The sequence below is a fragment of the Eumetopias jubatus genome, unplaced genomic scaffold (assembly GCF_037043125.1).
Source record: "Eumetopias jubatus isolate StellerSeaLion01/CBP00866 unplaced genomic scaffold, mEumJub1_p1.0 scaffold_4, whole genome shotgun sequence".
NCBI lineage: Eukaryota > Metazoa > Chordata > Mammalia > Carnivora > Otariidae > Eumetopias > Eumetopias jubatus.
The window spans coordinates 92,255,555-92,265,466 of NW_028274810.1; the positions used below are offsets into that span (position 1 = coordinate 92,255,555).

The following is a 9,912-nucleotide window of genomic DNA, read 5'->3' on the forward strand; positions in this document are numbered from 1 at the left end:
TCCTGGGCCATTCCTTGCAGCTCTGGCTTACCTCTCAACTTCCCTGGCCGCAGACCCTTACAGATGGTATAAGACAGAGCACGGTCACTCCCAAGGTAATCATGAGTAGCCATTAGCATGATCTGGGGTCTGGTAAGCTCTTAGTAGTACTGGGCAGTGGGAGTTTGGGATCAGAAGGTGGTGGTGGCCTTTTCTGAACTTGCTGGGGTCAGCTCCTTCTTCGTCCCCTTTAGCTCAGCTCATTGTTCTGGTGGGGTCAGGGGCTCTTTCATCAGCGGACTTTGGGCCTCTTGGGAGCTCTAGACAGACGAAGGCCGACATGTGGGTAAAGTATTCAGGGCCCAGGCTTCAGAGCCAGACCACAGTTCCCAGGCTCCTGAGCCTCCCCCGTGTGTCCGCAGGGTTAAATGTGTACCTGCCTTTGTCTGCCCCTAGGGTCCTGAGGATGCACAAGAGCACTATGGCACTAGGCCTGTCTGAGGCCCTCTTTTTTCCCACTCCTAGAGGCTCTATCGTTTTCCAGGGTGGCACAGAGCCCCAGCACCCCAGCCGCTCGATCTGGTTTGGGGGCTGTAGGCAGAGCGGCTCTGGGATGTAGAGCTCCGGGACCCCTCCCTCCCTCCCTCCTCCCTGTGAGGATGTGGAATGAGGAGGGTGGGGGAGAGCACATTCAGGACACTACCGAATATCCCCTTTTCATTTTCTGGTGACATCTGGCTCCTAAACTCCTCCCTGCTGTCCTCACCCTTCCTTAGGTTTTGCTGAAGAGCCTGTGGGACTCCTACCTTGTGGGCTGTGGGTACAATAGAAACTTAAAAAATTACCCTCTGATCCTTTTATGTATTTTATCTGAAATACAGCAAACTTCCTTGTTGAGAAAAGCCCTTTTATTTTCTGACTAATCCTGGGTTGCTGCAGCTGCCCGCCCCCATACAGTTCTGGGTGGGCTGAGTGATGCAGCACTAAGAGCAGGGGGGAGCCCTTGGTTCCAGCAAGCCCCATGGGGGGGCCCCAGTTTCCCGTCTGTAATGGGAGGAGACTGGACCAGATAAACTCTACGGGTGGTTTCCCACTGAGCTGTCTAAAGCTCTGGGCATTCTTTGGAGATCCTTCAGGGAATATGGGGGGACCCCCCAAAGTGTGGGTCTTGAGCCCCTAGCTCCCCAGCAGCTGGCCCTTTATCTATTTTTTATTTACTGAGGTTTCTTGTAAGATATTTTCTGGAAGAAAGGGTCTTGGTGATTAGACAGATGAAGGGAAGAAGAGTCCTTGAGCTGTCCTGGGGGAAGTACGGTGCGGCCACAAAAGTCCTCAACACACATTCGCTGAAGGAGTGAGAGATGCATGAATTCTTCTCTTATTGTTCTTTGATTCGAGGCCTAAACCACGTGCGTGAGTTAACACGCCTCTCTCTCACCGCGTGTGTCCGTGCGTATGTGCGTGAGTGGGGAGCTGGGGGGCCGAGGCCCTGCCTGGCCGCGCCCAGGTTCCGTCCAGGAGCCGAGAGGGGTGGGGGTGACGCGGGATGGCATCCAGGCTTGGCTCAGAGTGGTGGTGCCCTGCTGGGAGGCCACTTAGCCTCTCTGGAGGTGACCAGCTGGCCACTGACCTCGGACAGCGTCCTGGCCTTCCCTGCTGACGGAAGGCTAGGGTCGGAGCCAGCCCTGCTGAGGCTCGGCATTCCCTGTCCTCCCCTCTGTGGCAGGGTACCTGGGGCTGAGGTGTCCCACAGCTGCACTCTTCTCTGAGTCTTGCCATTGCTCTCTGCTGCAGCCGCTCTTGCCTCAGTTTCCCGTCTGGGTAGGAGATAGGCGAAGGACACAAAGGGAACCACTGTGTGCCAGATTTTGTGCTGGGTACTGCTGGGGCTGGCTTTCCCTTTGTCCCCCCAACCCTGGTGTAGGGCTCAGTGCACAGCAGGGACTTGCCAAGACCTAGCACTTCAACCGGGGGGAATGTCTGTGCCCAAGGGGCTGTGGGCGTGGCCCAGTCCTGTGGTCCTCAGTTCTGCGGAGTCCTAGGGTCCCGTGAAGGAGCTTTCGGATGAAGTTTGGGGGGAAGCCCCCCACTTTTGCCTCAAGGAGGTTTTGTCTACTTTAGATTTGGGAGAACTGGCTGATTTTGCAGCTGAAAAAAAAGATGTGATTTTCTTCAAGTTTCCTATTTTGTGATGTGGAGTCAGAGGCCGAGGGGCAAGAACTAGCTTATTCAAGGCCACAAAGAGAGTCGATAGCTGAGGATGCAAACTATGTTCATCCAGGACTTACTATGTATCAGGCATATGATGCTTGTATGATATCTTTTCCTGGAACAAACCTGACCAAATAAGAATATTATTAGCCCCATTCGACAGATGAGAGAACTGAGGCACCATGAGGTGAAATAATCACAGAGTTAGGAAATGCCACGTTAGGGATTTGAATGTGGCAGCCCCAGTGAAGGCTGCCCCCTCCCCCTCCCCCCCCGGGGCTACTGCACTAGACCGTGTACCACCAGTCTTCCTTGCTGGGTAGTAGGTAAGGCAGCTTCCACTCCTGTCTTACTTGGTCCACGCCTCCACCTGGCCCTGGCATCCTCAACACAGCCCTGGGCATCTGGCTCAGAGCCAGCCCCTCAGCTTTAGAAGAGAACGCAGGGATCCCCAGGATGTGTCTGCATCCTGGTCTAGCGCCCCGGAGATAAAGAGATGCCCCCACTGAAGTCTGGACAGAAGGGAGGATTGAGCGCGGCCTTTGTAACAGAGACAGCTGGGCGGGGTAGAGGTACAGGAACGTCACACTGATTCGCGCTTGCTCCTGCAGAACTGCCGCCTGAACTTGGAGACACCAGCCAAGCTTCAGGTACCTTATCTGTAAAATGGGCCTGACTGTCTCAGTCCTGCAGCTTCTAAAGGCTAAGGGAAGGCTCCAAGGAGGTAATAGTCATGGAAATGCTTTTCTGACTGTCCAGTGGCCCCTGTCTGGGGTGCATGTGGGGGGGGGGTGTGCTTCAGGAAGGGGGTGGGTACTGAGTTGGGAAGGTGCAATGCTTCCACCTTTAACCTTATTTGCAACAGGGCAAGGAAAACCAAAAAACAGATGGGGTGTAGAAGTCGGCTTATCTCCTTCCTCTCGGTTGCTGTGTGTGCAGGGCTCCTCGGCCCTCCCGGTGCTGCGGTGCTCACCTCTGTACAGTGGGGACTGTGCTAGATGCTCATTGTGTAAATTGCTTCATAACTCAGCAGCACGGAGGGAACCAGGTGATCACAGTGGTCCCAGCCCTGCATGGAGTGTCCCCTATAAGGATCTGGAACCACAACTGGGAAGAGTGGCTTCTCCTGGCTCCATCACTGGCCTGCGACCTTGGCAAGTCCCTTATCCCCTTTCTGCGAATATCAGTTAGAGGATGCAAGGTCTCCTCTTTTTACCTCAGAAGGTATTTATTTTGAGAAGCAAGGTCAATAATGGAGGTGAAATGCGTTGGGGGAAAAACAGAAAAGCAGAATACAAATGTAAGAGCTTCTTGTTGTAACTTGATCATCCTGCTTGTTACGGCTTTTCTCTTCCAGCATTTGGCCTGGTGCTAACCTCAAAGCAAAAGCAGACGCTCTGTGGAGCCTTCATGAATGGGGCGGCTTGTGGAGGGAAGCAAAGGGAAACTGCAGACCTGCACCGACAAGCTGACACGCGGGGGGATGTGGGGCGAGCCCCTGAGCCTCTCTCTCAGGGTCTCAGTCGCCCCCTTTGTCAATGAGGAGGCTGGGCTGGATCATCCCTCACGGATCCTCCCGGCTCAGAGAGCTCTGAAGTGGGAATGAATGAAGTGCTAGTGTTCTTTCTCATTAAGCACCAGGAGCTTGATTTCATTTTGTTTTGCTAAGAGTCCTGTGAGGCACCCAGGCAGCTAGCCAGCCACATGCCCCATTTTAAAGCTGAGATTATGGAAGTTCAGCGAGGGGACATGACTTGTCCCAAGTCACACAGCTAGCCCATGACAGGATAGGGACTCAAACCCAGGCCTGACTCCCACTCCACACCCATTCCACCTGTCCCACCGTCTCTGCCTCCCCTTTCTCGGCCCCCTTCCTCCCCTCTCCCCCAGGTGCCTGGCCTCTGGGCAGGGTACCCTTTTGCGTAGTTGGGGGAGAGGGCTGGGCTGGTTCCTCTCAGGTAGCCCCCTCTACCAGATGTTATGTCACTAAAAAACCACACCCCTTTCCCTCCAGCCTGCCCCGACCCAGAGTTCTAGAATGAAGGAGAGAGTCACTAAGGATGGGACCAGATGCAGGGGCAGCAACTGAGCCAGCTGAGACTTCACCCTAGACCTGCCTTCAGCAGGTTCCACGACCTTGGGACGGTTGCCTCTCTCTGGTCAGGCTGGCTCTGCCGAGTGAAGGCGGTCTCCAGGGGGAGAGCAGGTGCTGTTGGCTCTGGGCGAAGATAATGAGCCCTCCTCACGCAACTTGCCCCCTCGGAGTTAGGATCTGCTTGGCAGATGCGCCTCCCAGGCCTCTGGGGGCTGCCCCGGTCTCCCTCCTGGGACCGGGAGCCCACTCCTCGCCACAGAAGCCACATTCTCTCCCCAGGGGCTCGAGGCTGTTGCTGGCAGGGAGGTCCCCCAGGGCAGAGGGCTGCAGGCCCGGGGCGTCCCCGGGGGAGGAGGCAGCGGACGCCCAGAGCCGGGCATCCCGGGCGAGCCCGGCGTAATGAGGTGCTCCCCTCTCCTCCGGGAGGCGGGGCTGCCCCCCTCCCCCCTTCCGCCTCCACCCGGAGGCCCCTCGGGAGCCCGAGTCCTGAGCCTCTGAGCCTCGGCTGGGCAGCAGGGCCTTCCAGGGCGATCGCAGCGGGGGAAGGAGGGGGTGAGGCCCAAGGGGCCGAGCCCCGGGTGTGTGAAGTGGGGCGCCAGTGTGGTGGGGGAGGGGGCTCCCTGGTTTGAGGCCGGAGGGGGAGGCTGTGTCCTCAGGTCGCCCTCGCCTCCTCCGACCTTTGGCCTCCGGGGAGACCGGCGTCCATCTGTCCTTCCCGGCGTGTGGTCTTTGGTCCGCTCCCCCCCCGCCTCGCCCCCCCTCCCCCCGCTCCCGGCTCCCCGCCCGCCCCGCCCCGCCCCGCGGGAGGCCGAGCGGGCGGCGGGTCCGGCGTGCACCGGCTCAGGGCCGGGTAAACACCCCGCGGGAGGGGTGCGGGGGAAGGAGGCGCCGGGAGGCCGCCGGGCCGGGGCGGGGCTCGCGGGGGGCCCCTGGGCGCCGGCGGGCCGGCGGGGGCCGGGGGCGGGGGCAGGAAGCGAGCCGCGGCCCGGGCCGGCCCGCGCGGCCCCGTGACGTCGCGCGGCTTCCAGGGATCTCTCCCCGCGGCCCCGGGTCCCCTCGTCCCCGCCCTCCTCCCGCCCTCCTCCCCGCGCCTCGCCTCCGCGCCGCGGCCGGCATTTCTCGCTCGCAGCTCGCTCGCGGGCTGGCTCCTCCGTCCCGGACTCCTCCTCCGCTCGCTCCCACTCTCCGCCTTCCTTCCCCGACCCTCTTTCTCTCCCCGCCGGCCCCGGCCCCGCTCCTCTCCGCTCCTCCCTCGGCCGCGGCGAGCCGGACGCGTCGCTGCCTCCCCTTTCTTCTCTCCCTCCCCTCCGTCTCTCCCTGCCGGTCCCCCTGCCTCCCTCTCCCTTTCTCCTCTGTTTTTCTCGCCGTCTCCCTCCCGGTTTCTCTCTCCCCTCCCTCCCTCCGGGCATCCTCTCCCCTCCACCCCCGTGCCCTCCCTCCTCCCTCGCTCCCCTCCCCCTCCGCCCCTCCGCGCCCCGCCGCTCGCCGCTCCCCAGTCAGCCTCCCCGAAGCCGCGCCGCCGCCGCCCGCACTCGCCGCAGGACCGGCCAGCCGGGCTCCCCGGGGTGCGCCCTCCTCGGCCCCGCGCCCCGCGGGCTCGCCGGGACACCCCCCCCTCCCGCTCCGGCTCGCGGCCCCGCCCGGCCCGGCCCCCGCCCAGCGCCCGGGCGCGCCGAGGATGTGAGTCCTGCTCGCCGGTGCGGGAGCAGCAGCCACTCGCGCGCCGAGCGGGAGCGCAGCGCAGCGCAGCGCCGGGCGCTCGCCGGGTCGCTCGGGCGGGCGGCGCGCTCTCGCCCCAGCGGTGACCCCCGGTCCCTCGCCGGCGCCACCGCCGCAGCAGCCCGCGGGCCGTCCCCGGCCGGCCGCCCCCGGCCCCAGCGCCGCTGACCCTGTCCGCCGCGGGCGGGGACGCGGGCGGAGGAGGCGCCGCCGCGGAGCCCCCGGACGCGACCATGTCGGAGGTGCTGCCCTACGGCGACGAGAAGCTGAGCCCCTACGGCGACGGCGGCGACGTGGGCCAGATCTTCTCCTGCCGCCTGCAGGACACCAACAACTTCTTCGGCGCCGGGCAGAACAAGCGGCCGCCCAAGCTGGGCCAGATCGGCCGGAGCAAGCGGGGTGAGTTCGCGGTCCCCTCCCCGGACGCCCCTTTTCTTGGGCGCCGAGGCCTGGCCGAGGTGTGTGGGGCTCTTCCGCACCCGGGAGCCGGTTCCGACCGAATGGAATCCCATCGCGCGGAACTGGGGGGGGATCCAGCACTGCGGGTCGGGCACCGGCCGGCCGCGGAAACCCCTCCCCCTCAGCCTGATTCCGGTTGGGGTCACCCAGGGGGCGTGGCGGCCTCGAGCTGCCGCGGGGGCTGGAAGGTTATTCCCGGGTCCCCACCCGCGCCAAAGTTTGCTTTTCGATTTCTACCCCCCTCCCCTTTTGCGCAGTGTAGTCGCGGCTGCACTCGCTCTATAACCCGGTGGGGAGGGGGTCCCCAGGGCTCCCCAAGAGACGGCGTGGAGAACTGCTGGGGGGACCCCACTCCCGCGGGGAAGACGAGGGGCTTTCGGGGCGCACGGGCTTCTCATTGTTACTTAGCAGGGGGAGGGGTTGGCCAAGTCCGAGCGCGCGGCGCGGGAGCTGGAAAAGCCGGGTCGGGGGGGGGGGAGCGGCGGGAGACTGGGACGCAGAGAGGCTAGGAGAGGAGCTCCAGAGGCGCGGGGACAATGAGGGGGACCGAGAGCCGCCCGGAGATACTGAGACGCAGAGATGGGGGGCTGGTGGGGGGAGGCGGGTGGTGGATCGGGGGAGACCGAGAGGGGCAGAGGCCGAGACAAAGCTCGGGAGAGGGAGCCAGAGCGGGAGAGACAGCAAGCCGGGCACCCAGTCGGAGGACAGAGAAGCAGCTGAAACAATGAGGGAGTCCGACACCCCAGACGGGGGGAGACCCAGAGACCTCGACAGGCGACGGCCACGCCGAGAGACTGATGGCGGGACTGAGGAAGACGAGGCTAGCTAGGTAGAGGTGGTGAGAGAGGCGGAGGGGCCGGCGGGAGGCCGGCAGCGCGGGGAGGCTCTGACCTCTGCGGCGGCGGGCTGCGCGGAGGGGGCGCGCAGGAGGGGCCGCCCGCCCTGGCGAGGTCAGATCCCGGACCCGCCGCGCGCCGTGGCCCCCGGCCCCCGGGCCCCCGCGTGCCCCCTTGCTCCGCGCACCTCCGTACCCAGAGCCTGGGCCACCCGCGCCGCTCTCTGGGCACCCCCGAGGGTCCCCGACCCGGAGAGCTTGGCACCTCCTCCCCGCCCTCTTCTGCCGGGGAGCCTTCTTTCTAAATAAATGCGCTCGGGGAGGTGCCGTGGGGTGAGGACGCGGCCAGTGCGTGTCTCGGCTGCGGCCGGGCCTGCGGGATTTGCGCCCTTTCCGTTGCCTTTTCTCAGAACCGAACCCGGACGCAGCCTGGGGTGGGGGGGAGCGGTTCAGAGGGAAGCAGCACAGCGTCCCCCCGCAGAGACAGAAGAGGTTGGGGGCTGTGTCAGCGCGCGCGGGGAACCCCCCCCAACCTCTCCCTCGGCCTCCCGCATTTCCCAGTCCCCGGGCGGAACGGGCGACGTCGGAGACCCCCGGCGAGGCCCAGGCGCGCTCACGTCTCCTTTTCTCCCCCCCTTTTTTTTTTTTGCAGTTGTTATTGAAGATGATAGGATTGATGACGTGCTGAAAAATATGACAGACAAGGCACCTCCTGGTGTCTAACTCCCCCAAAGACAATGAGTTAAGGGAGAGTAAGAACGGCGCGGTAACAGTTATTGGCAAAAAGAGCATGAAAAGAGAAAGCACTTTGAAATGTATTACTAGCTTGCTACCCACGATGAAATCACCAACCTGTATCTCGTGTCGGGCCGGGAGACAGACGAGGCGTGAGAAGGAGGAGGAGAAGGCTCTGGGCTCCTCAGCAAAAATAAAAATTAAAAAAAAAATTTTAAAAATTTAAAAATCACTATATACACATATAAAGAAATAAAGAAGTCTCAGTTGCAGCTATTTGTCAAAATTAATATCCATTTCTTTTTATACACAGTGAATATTGCGCAATTATAGATCTGGATTTTGAACCACTTAAATAATGAAGCGGCAACACCGGGTGTTTTGAGGTGTTGGCATTCTTCGCTGATTTGGCTGTTCCCAATGTTTACATTATTTAATCTTGCAAAAATGATTCTGTGCACTTGGATGTGAAAGCTGTCCGGTTTTATTTTTTTATGTTGTTATCCTTGGATGTACGGAAAATCAGCAAATGATCTCTATAGATACTCTGTTTTAGTTTGGTCATCATTTGAAGTTATCAGGAATGTATTTAAAACAAGAAGAGAACTTTTCTAAGGAATGATACATAGGAAGAATCCTTGTTTTATTTAAAAATGACTTGTAAAGCTTGTGTTTCTTTGTTGCTGCAAGCTATTTGCCCAAGTTAATGCAAACGGACACATTTTATATGTCAGGAAAAAAACCCCACAAAAACAAAGAAAAAAAATGCTTGAGCTTTTTCTAACCTTTCTGCAGTCTGTTGTGTGAGGAGCCTGTTTTTTTTCTCTAATATTGTGTCAGTTTATTCTCTTTAATGGGCTGTAAAAAAATGTAATCACAAGAGTGCCAAATATCTTGAAATGCCAAAAGGCATTTTGGTTTCTTTTCTTTTTCCCTGTGCTCTGAGTCCACGTAAAGGAATGCTTGGAGTGTCTTTTCTGTTATTTATAGGGGTTCTCTTAAGGCACACCAGCTGCCTGTTTTGCATGGTATTTGCAAAAAAAAAAAAAAAAAAACCGCCTCTTGCGTGAGGAAATCTTTTACCATTTTTTGTTTGCAACTTTGGACCTCAAGAGGTTTCTTCCCTTCCCTGTTCCCTCTTTTCTTAATTCGATATTCTGGATGTTGCACCTGTAACCAGCACACAGGGCTCTTTCTCCAAATGTACAATAAAAGAACTGTCCCTGTGTCTCACTCCTCTCTTGTCTCTGCTTCGGTTCAGGGGACTTGCTTTTTGTCTGCTGGCTGCAGATAGGAAAGAGGGACCCATAGCTTTGGTCTGCGAGGCAGCCAGGCGGTGTGGAGGGCCCTGTGGGTTGGGCTCAGGTGGCAGGAAAGACGGTAGACTGGCAGAGCCATTGCCCGAGGGAGAGTTCATTCCATTTGGACTTGCTTAGGGCTCTCCCTGCTTCCCTGTGGTTTCCGCCATCCCTTGTGGGGTGTGGAGAGAAGGGGGTCCCGGGGGGTTGGGAGGCAGGCAGTCTTGTTAAGAGCAGTGTTTAGAGGCTGGCAGACTTGGATTAAAATCCCAGCTCCTTCACTTCCGAACCGTATGGACTTGAGCAAGTCGCCTTGCTACTTGAAGCCTCAGTTTCCAAATCTGTAAGGTGGGGATCATGCTGCACCTGCCTCCTGGAGTTGTGGGAGGTTTAACACCACACCCAGCAGGAGGTACCACTCGGTCTTAGGCCTCCATAGGCCCACAGAATGCTTCACCAAGGGCCATCTGTCCTCAAAGGCAAGGCTGAGGGGCAGCGACACCCTTTCCCCTGCACCTTCAACTTCCAGCATTCACAGGCCATTGCAGAGTTCACAGGTCACTGTATAAGGAGGGTTGGGC

General features: G+C 59.6%; 1 protein-coding gene across 1 annotated transcript; it reads left to right on the top strand.

The window, feature by feature from the left end:
- Positions 1-6,237: 6,237 nt before the first annotated feature.
- Positions 6,238-8,318, top strand: CAMK2N1 (calcium/calmodulin dependent protein kinase II inhibitor 1). The gene is made up of 2 exons (XM_028090827.2): positions 6,238-6,403; positions 7,951-8,318. Exons 1-2 carry the CDS (start codon positions 6,238-6,240, stop codon positions 8,019-8,021), a joined length of 237 nt encoding a protein of 78 aa, XP_027946628.1. The 3' UTR covers positions 8,022-8,318.
- The last annotated feature ends 1,594 nt before the right edge of the window (positions 8,319-9,912 follow it).

Coding starts and splice junctions, on each gene's coding strand:
- CAMK2N1 (XM_028090827.2), top strand. CDS start 6,238: ATGTCGGAGGTGCTGCCCTACGGCGACGAGAAGCTGAGCCCCTACGGC. Junction 6,404..7,950: donor GATCGGCCGGAGCAAGCGGG/GTGAGTTCGCGG, acceptor TTTTTTTTGCAG/TTGTTATTGAAGATGATAGG.